Source organism: Marmota marmota, unplaced genomic scaffold (genome assembly GCF_001458135.2).
Source record: "Marmota marmota marmota unplaced genomic scaffold, marMar, whole genome shotgun sequence".
In the NCBI taxonomy this organism is placed as follows: Eukaryota; Metazoa; Chordata; class Mammalia; order Rodentia; family Sciuridae; genus Marmota; species Marmota marmota.
In genome coordinates, this window is record NW_026000093.1 from 20,640,811 (window position 1) to 20,657,705 (window position 16,895).

Genomic DNA, 16,895 nt, shown 5'->3' on the forward strand with positions numbered 1-16,895 from the left:
TTTTTTTAAAAACCATAGAAAGCCAGTGCTATAGGATATGCCTGTAATCCCAACAGCTCAGAGGCTGAGGCAGGGGGATCGAAAGTTCAAAGCCAGTCTCAGCAGTAGTGAGGTACTAAGCAACTCTGTGAGACCCTGTCTCTAAATAAAAAAGACACAATAGGGCTGGAGATTTGGCTCAGTGGTTGAATGCCCCTGAGTTCAATCCCTGGTACCCCACCCCGCCAAAAAAAGAAAGACTAAGCTCCTCCCAGCCACATTTTCTGTTTTTTTTTTTTAATTAAACAAAGTGAAAAATGATATTACTTAAGTAAGCAAATATATTAATGATTCTTATGGTTTGTTAAATGATGGACCTGGCATGGTGGTTCCAGCTAACTGGAAGGCTGGGGTGGGAGAGGTGATTGAGACCAGAGGCTCTCAACCCACCTAGACAACATAGAAGACCCTGTCTCAAGCAAAACAATGACATACCTTATCCTTTCTATCCCTTAAACAATGGAAATTTTCTGAGGACCAGTATCTTTGTTGTCTTTTCTCTAAATTCTTTATGCCTCGTAGCAAATTGCCCAGTTGTGCCCATGTGGTTGTTACTCTATAAATATCTGCCAGTGGAGGGACGGGGTAACTAAACAAGGGGGCCTTTCCTGTGCTGTTACCAGACTCCCAAGGAGCAGCTTTTCTGGGAAATGTCTCCCTCACTATCCCACAGGCAAGAAGTCAGAACATGAAGGTGCAACCTGCCCACTCTCAGTAAGGGTGACATATCAGCAGGTACATCCTGCCAGGTGCCCAGCATGGTGGGGTTCCAAGGAGCCAAAGGAAGAAGGAGGACTCCCTTCTTCACATCCTCATTGTCCTGCATCCCTAGTCCCCCTAAATCCACCAATGGTTTGCTCTTCTTGCTCAACATGCTGCCTTTCCTTGCCCAGTGCAGCCCTTACTGTAAATACCAACACATTAATTCAAATGTGCCAGCATCAACATTTTTAATAGAACAAAATTAGCTTTCATGTCTTCTTATAAACAACAACAACAAAAAAAAAACACACACAACAGGATATATAATACAGCAAAAAAAGCAAGATCCTGAATAAGTGGAAAATCACATTTCCCAGTCAAACTCTCTTTGATTCCATTCCAAAATTTTATATGATAGTAAAACTAATGAACTCAGCATTTCAAAATGCAGGCCCAGCATAATTCATCACTGACCCAGGAGGTACAGGACTGTCTACAAAGTTGGAGATAATAGCTTTTGTGGTATGCATGATTTAGCAACTTTACCAAATTGCTTCCTGCCCCGCTCCAGGGTCTGGCTTCCCTGCAGAGGTAACATGGGGGATGGCTTTCAATTCCTGAAGTTGAGCCTCTGAGGTCAGAGACTTAAGGAACCAAAGAGACTAGAACCCAATCAAAGAAAGTTCTAGAATATGAAATGTTGCAACCATTCTTTCCCTTCCTAACATGGAAATACTCACCTCTTGAGCTCCCCAGGAGCACTCTCCTGAACCATGGAACCTTACTCTCCTCTCCACTGTGCCCCATCATCCCTTGTCCTGGGATATGTGCTCTGGCAATGCTATTTCACCTCCCACCCCTGGAGCCCAGTGCTGTTCTCACCTGAGTGTCACTATAATGGCTGACGGTTGGGCACATGCTGTGATGAAGGTGACTATGAAAAGAAAAACTAAGAATGGGATCAGGGTGTTGCAGGTCCGTTTGCACTTCCCTGACACAGCATAGCCATTCTCGTTGAGATATGTTTTGACGATAACCACTCGGAGCTGGCCTCGCTGTCCCACTGTGGGCGGAGTGATCACTTGTCTACTTTGGACGCAGGTGCATTCTGTATAATTCCGAATCTAAGTGAGCAAATACAGTTAGGTTGTGTGCCAATCAAAAGGAAAATGTGGCATAGGACTATTAAGACAAAGTGAACTAAAATATTCTACAATAGTTACTGCAGCATTTTAAAAATGCAAAATATTTCACTGAAAACACCCTCCTCACTGATAATAGTAAGGAATCAAAGCATGTGTCTAACAATATCAGAATCTGCCAGTTAAAACTGCTTAAACCTAAACTTTTCTAAGAAGCTGTCAACAATTCTATGATGTTTACATTCTGTAAGCTCAATTTGGGTTGTAAACCTAAGCTGCTCAGATTGTTTGAACTCTTGGGCTTTCCAATTATAAAAGCCTCTTAGAAACAGGAACCCAGCCTGATCTTTACTCACGCTTACCAGAGTACCTAGCACAACCCTGATCACCTACCACAATGCTGAGCACATAGTGGAACTGGGTCTAAAGTAAATATCTGCTAAATAAATGGAAAAGAATTCGTAACACAATCATGATGGCTTCAGTACAAATAATAGTGAGCTTCTCATTAGTTGTTCTAGTTTAAACACCTTTTGAATCTCCTTTAGTTATCTGGTGAACTCCAAGCTATGGATGAATAACCCACTCCATGAATGTAACTTAGGTCTGGTGACCATGGCCCAGCTTAGTGCTGTTCCTAGACTTTGTCAGGAAGCACTGGTGCACCCAAAATCCCTTGTCCATTTTTTTCCAACAAATATCTGTGAGTCCACACTGACAGGCTAGATGCATTCAAGGGACTGATGCTACAGAAGAGTGAAAGAGACAAAATTCTCTGTTAACTACCAAAATTTTCTTAGTGAAGTGAAAAGTGAAACTTCATTGGGTGTTACTTATACAAAAACCAAAATAAGCCAACAAATGTTTACTCGGTCAATTAACCTTCCTTGTTTATTATGTTGCATTTTACTGAATGAAAATCAGTGAACTGGTCCATGTGGTGAACACTTGGAGCAACAGTAAGAATGGGGGTAAAGGTGGGTGCTGTTTGACCATCTTTGTACAAAGGACCTCCAGTCTTCTTAAAAGAAAGAGAGGAACCTGAGAAAGAGCTTGGCCACTGAGAGAGACAGATCTCACCCTCCCTCTCAGCACAGTCACACACTGGAGCTCACCAATTACATACAGGGAACCAGCAACAGGATTCTCAATTTATCACTCTAGTTCCAAACTCGGAAATCAAAAAAAAAAAAAAAATGACATCTTCAAAACATTCAGTCAATGGTTTAATCCCTATCACCTGCGCAGAACAAGCAAACGCATATTAACCTTTCAATTAAAGCAGTGCCCTCCGATCTGTTCTTATGCAAAGAATCAAACCAGGCTCCATAAAGAATGGAGTAGAATACGCAAAACTTCTCCCACAGTATGACAGCCTATTTATAACTCACAGAGGAGGGAATTCTCAAAATAGCCTATTCTTGAACAGAAATATCTTTACTCTGAAACTTAAAAAAAAAAAAAGTCTGAACCAACCAGTGGAACTCCATATCATATACAATAACAAAACTGGGAAGTTATACTCCATGTATGTACAACGTGTCAAAATACGTTCTGTCCTCATGTATAACTAAAAAGAACAAATGAAAAATTCTTTAAAAGAGTCTGAACCAAACTGATAGTTTGTGAAAAATTGCCATTGCCCATCTTCCCAGAATCAGGGGAGGTGTTTTCCTGTCTCTTCCACCAGCACAAACTATGGTCTTCTTGACCTTCAAATCCATTACAGGGGCCCTGTCAGAAAACAAATGGAAGGCCAGGAGCCCAATCTTATCAAGTTTCACTGAGTTGACATGGAATGTAAAGTAGAGAGGGCTGATATGGAACCAAATCTCTACACTTAAACACTCCCATCCTCCCCAGCAAAACCATGAGAGCAATGCATAACTCCCTTTCCACAAGGTGTTTATCCGAAGTACTTTGTAGGTTATTTGGAGCCTCTTGAAAAAGGAGACTGAAGTCATCATGGTTGCATATGAATTCTATCACGTCCCTGTCACAATACGTTGGATTAACAACAAAAGAGGAATTTAGGAAATATACTCACCCCAGTGCTAAGATTACCGCTGTTAACACAGCCAGCCAGACAGGGGTTAAAGTACGTAATTCCATCTGATCCACACACTGGCTCATATTCATGAATCTTACAACCACAATTAACATTGCAGCTTCCTGTCAGGTTCCTGTGAGGCATGGTCAGAGAAGGTCTGAGAGAAAGGAAACAAGCCAGGAGCAGAATTAAAATGAAAGCAAGAGGAAACACCTTGATATTTAGTGATTTGTCCACATTAGCAAAGATGTTCTCATTCATCAAAGCTACAGCATCATGAAACAGCTGCCCTCCGTCATTACAGGAATTTACAACACAACACAAAAAGTTTCAGCTTTCTAGTATTGCGGATTCAGTAGTTTTTTTAGATCAAATTATCTGTCCCGACTCAATTTTATCCTTCACCTTGATGCTACAGAACTGGTCCTATGTGTAGGCCCAATAATTTGAATTTTTATATAACTCCTCATTTACTGTAAGCACTTGGCTGTATGTCTTAACATATTTGGGCTGAAACTCCTTTTTAAAATTTTTAATTTATTATTGTCATTGTTATTATTATTAGTGTGCTGGGGATTGAGTCCAAGCCTTATGCAGGCTAAGCAAGCATTCTACCATTCAGTCCTATTGTTTGGTTTGGTACCAGGGATTGAACCCAGGGGCGCTTAATCACTGAGCCACATCCCCAGCCGGTTTTATTTTTCATTTTGAGACAGGGTCTCACTAAATTGCTTAGGGCCTCGCTAAATTACTGAGGCTGGCTTTGAACTTGAAATCCTCCTGCCTCGGCCTCTGAGCCCCTGGGATTACAGGTGTGCACCCACTGTGCCCAACTTTACTTCACTTTTAATTAACATAGAAGAATTGTACACATTTACAAAGTACAATATGATGTTTCAATACATTGTGTGATAATCAAATCAGGGTAAATTACCATATCCTCCATCTCAAACATTTATCAATTTCTTAAACTGGTAAAACAGAGAAAATACTTTTCAGTATTGAACCAACAACATCATTGTGAGCACATAAATACATCAATCAGAGTTATCAATATTGGTTCCTTTAAACAAAAACTTTAATGGTTCTGGAATAACTTCTCAAAGAAAGAGATGGAACCTGGGAGATCAAAAGGAATGATTTGCAAAGATGATTGGTTAGAAATCACATCACCAGTTGGATTCAAACAAGAATGATTAAACTAGCTCTTTACTCAGGAATACCCAAATGAAGATGCACAGTCAAATGTGGTGGGAATTTTTTTTTCCATAATATCATGGAGTCTGATAGAAAGAAATGGTACACTGTGAAAGCTCTCAGAAAATCAATTCTGGCAATCAGTATAAAGGGAGTAGTGAACCAATGGAATACAGGGCAGGGGAGAGAAGTGCAAAAAATCAGTGTGGAGCAGAGGCAGGCTGGTCCCCAGAGGAGACCACAGAGGAATGGAAGCAACCACAGTGCTCATAATCATGACTCTGTGCTTCTGTCATCACACCACCCTCCATGAATCACCGATGAAATATTGTTCCTAAAGCTAAATGACTTAGCAAAAGCATATCCTTCACTCATCCATCCATCACACATCCATTCAAAAAATATTTTGGAATATCTGTATGTGCCACAACCTATCTTTAATGACTATGTTAGTGCTATTTATCCAGTTGCATAGTCCATCCCAATCCTTATAGTAACCTATAAAATTAAAGTGTTGTTTGTTCCAAGGCTTTTCCCCTCCCTGGCCTTTCACTGATAACTGAATTCTCAGATGTCAGTGGGAGAAACAAATTCAAAGCAATATTGAAGTTCTATCAAGAAAGCCTTCTAACATGAAAGTGATATCAATCCTGCTCTTCATTCATGTCATTCCACAGAAAACAATTTATCACAAGACTTTGGTAACCATTATGTTCATTACTGTTCATATCCAAACATTTTAAAGTTTGAATATACCTAACTAAACAAAATAACTCTAGACCAGTGGTTCTCGACTGGGTCAATTTTGCTTCTCCCCACACCCCGCCATGAGAACATTGGGCAATTTTGGTTGTCACAACCACGGGGATGCTATTGGTAACTAGTAAATAAAGGCCAGGGATGTTGCCGAATATCATGCAATGCACAGCACATCCCCCTACCTCTCACAATAAAGAACAATCTGGACCAAATGTCAGTAATGCTAAGAATAAGACCTCAGACCAATGACCATATGCCAGGCCAACTACCTATCCCATCCTACCGAGGATGAAATGGCTTAGGACACCAAGACGTTCACCCTAAAGCTAGTAGTGCATGTTAACTGATTTTAACTGCTATCATATGAAAAGTATTCAGTGGGAACGAATATTCTCTTTACCAGCTCTTTAAGAACCAAAATGCAAGCCAGGACCACCTAAAATGGGTTTTACATGCCTGCACACTTAGTCACGAAAAATGGCAGTCTTCAATATTGTACCATGGGTTACTAGTGTTGCTATTTACTTGGTATTTCCTATTAACAAAGTGCTTTTACTTCATATATGGCCACAGAGTTCAAAAACCTTGTCCTTTAAGAATATGTACCTCCAAGAAGAAGGAACCTGAAGAAAACATCAACATGCTGGAGACAAACTGACCACAGGAAGACAAAAACCTCCATGAGGTTAGGAGACAGAGGCACAGTCTCAGGTCACCCTGGGTATGTTTGCTTTTCTCAGGGATCATGGGGATACAAAAAATGGTACCATATGAAAAGCTCTAAGAAAATCAAATTAGGCAACAAATTTAAGTACCAGTGAAAGGAAGTGGGCCTTCGTGAAAAGTCACTAGGGGAAAAGACAGTTGTGGAACAAAAGAGAAAGCTGCTGACGAGGTTCACCCTTTACACTATGCTGATTAAAATAGAAACTTTCTTCAGAAATAATGTCTTCTTTGATTTTAATTCACTCTCCAGAAAACAACCTTGATTCTAATAATAGTGCAAGCGTTTAAACCTGAATAACAATATTTCACTAACAAGAAATGAACCCTGGATGGCAGCAGAAATGCACAAGAAGTACTTACTGTGGACTGCACTTATCCTTGGGCACAGGGTTCACACACCACCTTTCCAAAGAAATGAAAGCATCTCTGGCAACACAGTTGCTTTCCAAATGAAATATTCATTTTAACTCATAAATCAATGTAAGTTTTGATTTCAAATAAGGCAAAGGGCCTTGCTAGCAAATGCCTCATAATTGCATGTTCCAAACTGCTAGCTTGAGAGTCACACATCTATATTACTATAAAAATCATGGAATTATAGAGACAGAGAGATGGAAGGGGTCTCTGAGATTAGCTAGTACGTTTGCTAATTTTAAAGAATACGGAATGCTAAGAGATGGAGTGATGTACCTCAAGAAAATCTAAGGAGACAAAAAAGAGGTGGAGGGAATTAGAAGGAAAATATAACAGCAATATTGCCCCACTTTTATCAAATCAATGTTTATTTAAAGTGATATATAGAAACAAAACAGATTTTAATATAAGTAAAAGAAAAAAAATCTCTGCCATAAGGCCATTACACCTGAGTATGTAAGAACACAGTTGCCCTAAACACACACACACACACACACACACACACACACACACACACACACCAGCAGTTGTGTCCCATCACCTACCCTAAGACCTAAAAACCACTTGAACTTCCCCAGCTAACACACTTCTTCCGGTGTCTATAATTCAATGAGGAGATCCCTCACCTTTTTGTCCTCATTGATCCCTATCAAAAGATATGACAATTTAATCATATTAAAAGATATGATAGGAACCTGTGCATACTGTGTTCAAGTCTCATGGAGGAAAGGAGTATGATCCACACACTGAAACACACTAATCAGTTAGGGGGGAAATGTACACTTGTCATAATTTCTTAATCTTTATTAATTGATCTCAGCCCTCAAGAAAAATTCAATTAGAATGTCTCAATTCCACTTAAATTTTTGGCTTTGTATTAAAATTCTTCCTTGACTATATAAAGCTATGCAACTTCAGGTTTATAGTTATTATTATCCTGATACTCATCATTATCACTTAAAACTCACATTAGCAGAGCTCCATTTTTCCTCTATTCAGTGTGCACTGAGATCTCTACACATAAGTTAGCCCATTCATTCCTCATGAGAACTACAATTGCTCTTCCTGGTCAAGCAAAGAAACTGGATTTGAGAAGGCAGGTACTGCCCAAAGTCACACATTTATCTAGAATGAGTCAGAAATGGACTTAAATCCAGTTTTATCTACCTCCATAGTGTGTCCTCTCAAGTCTCTATGCTAGCAGGGCAGTTTTATGTAACTGTCCACAGTTTTGCTTTCTCTAGCACAAGTCTTCTGGGTAGCTTATCCTGCTTCCTTCTTCCTGGAGAAGGTTCTAATGTTGCTTTCGTGACACAGCTTTCAGTGATCCTGAGTATTAGGCTTAGAAAGACCTGGGTGTAATTCCATCTCCACAATTCACAAAGGCGATGAACTTTGTAAAACAGATATCCAAATATCTCCATCACACAGTTGTGAAAGGGATTTGGTGAATAAACATATGTCCAGTGTCTAGCAATGTGCCTCGAACATACAGGCTCTAAGGTGTTGATATTCTCTCCACCAACATGTGGCAGAAGTATTAATGGATAAAAGTTACAGAATCACAGGCTGGGATTGTGGCTCAGTGGTAGAGCACTTACTTGCCTGGCATGTGTGGGGCCCTGTATTCGATCCTCAGTACCGCATATAAATAAATAAATAAAATAAAAGATCTATTTACAACTAAAAAATATTTTTTTAAAAAGTTACAGAATCACAAACATGAATCGTACTAAAGGTCTCCATTGTGTTTTTCTTTTCAAAAAACAAAAAGTATTTTTTTTTTGCTCCTACAGAGAATAATGGGAAAAGAACTAGCTTGGACTCTAGTTTCAGGCCTGCCATTTGGTAGCTGCAGGACCTTGGGTCAGAGCTTTTCACCTGTGCTATCATGGACCCTTCCTGCCTACACAGAGAGCAAGGATAATCAGTGAAAGGTAGTATATGATAACAGCACAGGTTCACTAGAGGGATGTGGTTGTATAAGTTGTGATCACGGCACCCAGTTGTTATTTCTATTGTTAAAGTTTTCTTCTGCTTTTTAGCCAGAAAATTCAAACCAGGTAGAACGTGACACCTGCATATAATAACTCATAATTTATACAAACCATCTCTTCAAATACAGAATCAGTTTTAATAAAATGATGTTCCTTGTGTAGTGTTTCAAAAGACCTTTTTTATTAAAATAATACTTATTTAATATAGAAATTTTAAAAATACAAAAGAACTAAAAATTTAAACTTATCCATAATACCACTGCTCAGGGTTTCTGGTTTTCTTTCAGTCTGCAGCTAGATCAACATTAACATACTGTTATCAAGATCATATATAGAATTCTAAATTCTATTTTATTTCCTGCTCACATTACATAGTGAATAATTTTTCTATTAATTATGTTAATATAAGGCTATGGACTGGTAAATTTGATCCTGAATATAATAATCATGGGTGTTTTTTATATAAAAGCCTTATTATGTTTTATAGAGATATTATGCACTCTTACAGACTTCAATATTGATTTGTTTAGATCCTAATTACAAAATTTAAAACAAAATGGAAAGAAAGTTTGCTCATATTTCTTATCCTCTCCCTATCCCTAAAATGAAGAAAAAGCAAATTTTGCTTCTATCTCCAAACAGAGCCCAAAACAGATGGCATCAGATACCTCCAGGTAGAAATATAACTTATTAAGCTAAGCCTATTAATAAAATAGCTAGGATAATCTAAAAATACATATACCTAAGATCCTTTAAGCAAACTTTCTTCCCTCTAATTTTCAGTAATGTCCTTTGAAATTAGTAATATTTGTAATAAAGAAATTAGTAATGACTATAATAAAAGATTTTTAACCATGCAAAGTATTTAAACAGTAAGGAAAATCTTCATTGATGAGGCAGTCCGTGAAACACAGATGAGGAGATGAATGGTGTAATTAGAGAATTTAGGAGTGATCTAGCCAGAAATGCCAGATACCTAGGAAGGCTGGTACATTAAACACGCCGTATTGACCATCTCAAGAACAGGTGTGGTGGGAAGGAAGATGAGAGGCCCCCATGGGAAGCTGAGGCAAAGGGATGGATTAGTAGACTATTTAATTTCTGTGTTCTGAATACTGTGGGGGCAAACCTACTCTCAGAGAAGAAACTTACAACTCTTGAGATTTGGGAACTGAGTGGGACTGGGTGCACCACCCTTTCCAACAGCCACTGCCCAGACAGAAAGTTATCATTTCCCCATCAGGTGGCAGCTCAAGCAATCACCCCTGAGAAAGTTTGGGCCCTGTAGCTGAAGTCACATAACCAGAAGATGATACAATAGATTCTAAGTTCAAAGACATGACATTTGAAAAATGAAAGATAATAATGCTAGAACTATTAAATGATTTATCAAGACATAGAACTGGTTAGAAATTTTGTACATCAGATTTAACTCAATTTTTAGAAATTATTTGACAAAAAGATAGAGTGAGGAGCGATAGCTTACAGTCGACAATGTATAAGGATAAAGTCTTACTTCAGCCACAGCTATCATAGTAAATGCCAGCTCTTTCGGCCACAGGATCATTAGGACATACCCGTGTGAGACACAATTCAGATGCAGAGGGGAAAGTCATACACATGTTCTAACTAAAACCTCAGGGAAATTATGGGTGCTGGGAATGGAACTACTTGAGTTGGAGATGAGCCAGAATATTAGCTACAGTTCCTGGGATCTTTCAAAATGAAAACTCAATTGGATTCTCAAATACAAAGTTTCTTCTTTTAAAATTTTTCATTTTATTATGTTTGAAACACTTAACGAGCGATTACCCACTTCACAGTGTTTTTTTTTTATTTTGGTGTTGGGGGGAACCCAGGCCTTTACACATGCTAAGCATGAACTCCTGTTGTGCTGCACCCCAGGCCCACCACTGCACAGTTCTGTGTGTACAGAACAGTACTGCTGACCACAGGTACAATGTTGTACGTCAGATCTCTAGAGGTTATTCATCTCTTAACTCAAACTTTAAGCTTGTTGATTAGTAACTTCCCATTGCCCCTCCCTAGCACCTGACAACCAGCATTCCACTCTTTGAGTCTATGAATTTGTCTGTTTTAGATACCTCATGTGAATGGAGTCATGCAGTATTTGTCTATGACTGGCTTGTTTCATTTAGCTTAATGCACTCTAGGTACATCCATTTTGTAGCACATAACAGAATTTCCTTTTTTAAGGCTAAATAGTTTTCTATTTTGTGTATACATACACATATATGTGACATACATGTACATATTATATATAATATGTAGTTCCTATATCACATATAATATGTATATCACTTATTCTTTATTCATTCATGTATCATAGACATATAGGTCATTTCCACATTTTTGATATCAAATCTGAATTATATTAGGGAACCATTAATAACACCTCTTCTACAAAGAGACTGTGACTTCCTTTTGGGTCCCCAGGAAAAGATCATTCTCCTAAAACTCCTCAAGCCTGTCCCAGACAGTTAGGTGGCTCAAGAGTACTTGATGCTAACACAAAGGTGGGTCAGTTATTAAATCCTATAAGGTAAAAATCACCATGCAAAACTTTGAGAAATGTAGTTAGCATATATATTGTGCTCTCTTCTTTATGCTTTTCCCCTTCTTTCAGAAAAGTTTAATAATCAGAAACACTGCATTCAAAATCAGTGAACTCTGTATGACTGCAAGCATATTTCTCTTCATATTAAAAATGATAAAATATCATTAAATAGCTATTAGTTGCTGACTCTTAAGTGTCTTATCCCATTCTAGCTTTTCTATGATTCTAAGGGAGAGGTCCTATTATCAAGTTCAGCTTAATGCTGAAGAAACTGAGGTACACTCAGGTGAGGCGGTGCAGCCTCAGGAGGCTGAGGCAGGAGGATCATGAGTTCAACCAGTCTCAGCCACTTAGCAAGACCCTGAGCAACTCGGCAAGACCCTGTCTCTAAATAAAATATGAGAAAGGGCCAGGGACGCGATTCACTGGTTAAGCGCCCCTCAGTTCAATCCTTGGTACCAAAAAAAGAAAGAAATTAAGGCACAGTGTGACTGTTGATTGATTCCAATGGAATCAAGCAACAGAAAGGTTAAGGAATTCACCAAGTACCTATTCAACCCTCACATCAATTCAACAAGATAAATACTATCTGCTTCCTCACTTTGAAAAGATAGACACCAAGCACAGAGAAGTCCAATAATTCTCCTGTGCCCATGCAGCTAGTGTGGAGCAAGGCCAAGCTAAAAACCTCTACCGCATGACTTCAGAGCTGCAGGGCTGATGCAGCAGACGAGCAGAGCTACAGCACTGCGCATGTGCCTCAGCTGCCCTGAAATATCAGGGAGCAGTGCAGAAGTGAGGAAGGTGCAGGCCAGCTCTACCACCCAATCAGTAAGAAGGTGGCGTGGACACACAGGTGTGCGCCTGTATGAAATAGGTAATGTCAACACACCTCTGTGTGGTGTTCAGAAAGAACACAAGCTCTGAAATAGGTCATCAGGGTGGATTTTGTTCCACTCCTTATTAACTGATGCCCTTGAGTAAATCACTTAATCTCTAAGCCTTGGTTTCTTACACTGAAATGTGGGTAATAATATATACGTTACAGCGATGTTGTAAGTGCTATAAGCATTACACATAAAAGACATACGTAAGTGCCAATCACTGTTCCTGAGCCAAACAGCTGCCTAACAAAGATTCCACTCTTTAGTGCCATTTTTCTCTTTATTGACTTTATAGGAAGAAAAAGAATACCAAAGTACAAGCCTTAAAATCATTCAGAGCACAATATGGTTTTTACCAGGCTGGCAGTCACATACCGTCGAGCAGGTTGGACACTGCAGAAGAGAACCCAGCCAAGGGGGGTGAAGCTGAACTGTAGCTCACACCCTACATAAAGAACAGATCCACCCCGTACACACCTTTTTCCACATTCTAAAAGTGGCATGCCTCTACTGCCGCACCATTCAAAATTGTTTATTCTTATTCATTCTCAGACTATCTTCCTAAAAGTAGTTAGGAAGCCAGAGAAATTCTCCATGGAAACTAGGTTTTTCCTTGGCTAATTCATAAACTTCACTGAAGTCAGTTTGCAAAGACCAGAACAATTAGGTTCTGCACTCCTCACGAGGTTGCTTTCCCTTGGATTATTTCAATCAACAGAAAAGAAGTGTGCCCTTAATCATGAATTTACATAACTAAGATGCACTGAGTTCTTACCAAATTCAGCAACACTATATACTTAACATCCCTGAGCAGAGGTAGAGGTCTGACATTCATTCACGATTTAAAGAAGAAGAAAAAAATAGCTCAGTTCTATTGCATGATCACAAGGGAAAGGAATAAAGACAAGAAAATAATTTTTCAGCACATTCTAAATGCTGGATTCTTTGTTAGTAAGTATAAAAACCTTCCTTTAAATAATCCTTCTAATCAAAACCATAAGTATTGTTTAAAATATCTGAATGATTTAAGCTGGATGTTGAAGATAAGGGAAGGAGACACTGGCTTCTCATTTTTTAATCTTCTGCATTATTTTAATTTTTTCACTCATATGTATTTTATTTTAATTATGCTGGGAGACATAGACATGATTACCAATTCTCATAGGAGGAAACAGAATACATCAATTTTAAGGTAACTTTTTTGGCTAAAAAATGATAGAGTCATCATTCAAAAATAATACTGTCTTAGAAAAAAGAGTTTCAGGGAAGTTCAGAGTTCATTCTTGGGAACTCTGTTTTCTCACTAATGTGGAATTGGTTGGCCACTAAGAAAAATAAAACTAGGCCAAAATGAAGGACTTGAGGAAGGGATTTTAAAAAAAGAAAGAAAAAGGATCATCATTGTGAGCTTGGGGCAGGGAGTTGACAGGGGCTAAGCAAATGGATGGCTCAGCACAGAGGAGGGCCTGCTAAGATTGGAACTCATAAATCTGTAATGGAGCCAATCAGCACAATTATATAATTTTTTCCCAGTGGACCTGGGAGAGTCCAGAAGTGGTTGATTCAGGATTGGCAGGATATACGTGGTGTTAAACAAGGGCTTTAGAAGTCTTGAGGGGACCTGTAGTTTCAAAGCAGGTAAGATACTAAGCCTGAATTCCATCTCTTCTGAGAACAAACTTAAAAGTAGAGTAAGATTAAAAGGAATTGAAAAGACAGACACCAGACCTCATGAAAACAGGGAGCAGATCCCGCAAGGGTTTATGTGCAAAGGGCAGGTGCCACTTTAGAGGGGGAGGAGCAAACCTAACCAAAGGAACCTCCACAAGGTTTTGAGCTCAAAGGCAGCAGAAGCAACAGCAGGCAAACGTGAGATGTGGAAAGGAACCCAGAGGAACTCTTCAGGCATCTGAGGGAGAGACCCCATATCAGTGGGCCCTGCCATTGGCATCCATACGCCCACCCCAAGATCCAATTCAGGAACCAGAGATTCATCAGAAAGCTCTTCTTTCAAGAACTGCAAGACATTCAAAAAGCTAAGCCTCTACACTAGACGTTGACCCCCCATTGCACCCTCTCATTCTTGTATTTGGAATGGAGGAGGAGAAGAGCAAGAGATGCTAGACTGAGTGCTGTCAAACTGCAAAGTCCAGAAAAAAACAAACAGAAAAATTGTCCCTCAAAACAAAATGATAAAATGTAAGGAACAGAAACAAAGTTGAAAAATTCTAATTATATGCCCAGAGGGACCTGAGAAGGTAAGACTGTCTTAAGACAACTTCAGGATGCTATGAAAAAGGGACACTCAGAATTCAACAAAGAAAAAGATTTTCCTCAAAGTAAAAAAATATATATGTGTGTGTGTGAGAGAGAGAGAAGAAAACAAAGTTTGGAAAAAACACCCATAGCAGAAGACAACAGCATATGAAATACGAGAGAATAAGTTCAAAACACAGGCAACCAGTCCATAAGTTGCAACATCTGATTAACAGGAATCCTGCAGAACACAAGTAAAATGAAGAGGCAAGAATGAGAAAAACTATAGTATAAGAAAATTTCCCCAAGGTAAAAAGAAAACAGACATATGTATTATATTTAAAGGGCTTAGAAAGGACTACGTACAATGAATGAATCAAGTCCAATGGAGACATCCATCATCAATCCATCCATCCACCCATTCACCCACACATCCATGCAACAAATGCCACTCATTGTTTTAGATGGCAGGGAGGCAACCATTATGCAGACAGATATAGTAACTGGTCTCAAAGAGCTCATATTTTAGAGCCAGAGACAAGAACAAAGAAAATAATTAAACAAGATCATTTCAGATAATGTTAAGTGCTCCTGCCTCAGCCTCCTGAGCCACTGGGATTACAGGCATGCACCACCATGCCTATGGGCTCCCACTTTGGTCATGATGACAGGGGACGGCTCTTCAGAGGTACTTACCCTGTTGTATAAGGGATGTTGATGCCCCCTAGATTGATGCTTTCACATCCAACAATAAATAGGGTTGAAAAACACAGTAAAGACACACCGCTGCAGATCATAGCTAATTTTGCAGATTCTCTTGCACCAAGTTTCAATTTTTTTATAATGTAGCCTCCGAGGACAATACCAACACCAGCACTGGGGACAATAATAACACCTGGAAAAAAAGAGAAGGGGAGGGTTAATTTGAACTAATATACATGATTGTTTGTCTTTTCCAATTATTCTGTTTCTGTTTGCTCATTAGTACTAGAGTAAAGAATTTTTAAATTGTTGTCATCAGTAAATAAAAGGGTGTGTGATTCTACAGTATAATATCACTTTCAACACCTAATGATCAACAAAGGATTCACATCCTGATGTTATAAAGAACGTTAACAAAGCAATAAGATAAACAACCCCTTAGAAAAATAGGCAAAACTTGAATCGAACCTTCACCAAAGAGAAAATACAGATGACCAGTGAGCACATGAAAGGCACCCACCTCATTGCTAAGAGGGAAATACAGATTAAAACCACAGTGAAACACCACTATGCACCAATGGTAAAAATTTAAGTCACAATACCACATGTTGGCAAAGATAGAGAGGGCTGGGAACTCTCCACCTTGGTGGGATGTCAATACTGACACCACTTTGAAGCATAAATTGGCATTATAGAGTTGAAAATATATACCCCAGTAACAGGCAATTCCATTTCTGGATCCATATTTTGAAGAAATTCATGCACCCAGGCAACAAAAGAGATTACAAGATATTTGAAACACTCTAAGAGCCCAAAACTGGCAATAAACCAAGTGTCCATTAACAGATACATTATATGTAATATAGTCATATAATGCAGTATATGAATATACATTCATATACTGCAATTAAAAGGAATATACTATACAGCAATTAAAAGGAAGAAATGTAGACACATATAATATGTGGCTGAATTCTACCAAGACAATGTCCAATGAAAGAAAGAAACTACAACAGAATACTATACATGACATGTTTACACTTGCAAAAAGTACTAGGAATATAGGTACATACACAGGTAATACAACTGGAAAAAAAAAAAACCTAGAAGGTAATTGTCATAAGAGCCAAGATAGTAGGGGAATCAGTGATAGGAAAGAAGGGGTTCCTCTGGTGTTGAAAACATGCCATTCCATAATCTGGGTAATAGCTACTGCTATGGCCTGAATGTCCCCCAAAAAATTCATATGTTGACATCCTAACCCCTGACATGATGACATTAGGAGGTGGGGTGCATGTGGAATTTGGGTGTGATTAGATCGTCAAGGTGGAGGCCAAATGAATGGGATAAGTATTCTAATAAGATACCCAAAAGCCAGGCTCAATGGCACTCACCCGTAATCCCCGCAGTTGGGGAGGCTGAGGCAAGAGGATCCTGAGTTCAAAGCCA

General features: G+C 38.9%; 1 protein-coding gene across 2 annotated transcripts in view; it reads right to left on the reverse strand.

The window, feature by feature from the left end:
* Slco5a1 (solute carrier organic anion transporter family member 5A1) overlaps positions 1-16,895 on the reverse strand; it is a 136,844-nt gene that overhangs the window by 9,294 nt on the left and 110,655 nt on the right. For both annotated transcript variants that reach the window (XM_048783027.1, XM_048783026.1), the window contains 3 exons: positions 15,441-15,639; positions 3,931-4,090; positions 1,624-1,865 (listed from right to left, as the gene is read on the reverse strand). In XM_048783027.1, the coding sequence (XP_048638984.1) occupies positions 1,624-1,865; positions 3,931-4,090; positions 15,441-15,639 (601 nt within the window). The remainder of the gene's footprint in view (positions 1-1,623; positions 1,866-3,930; positions 4,091-15,440; positions 15,640-16,895) is intronic.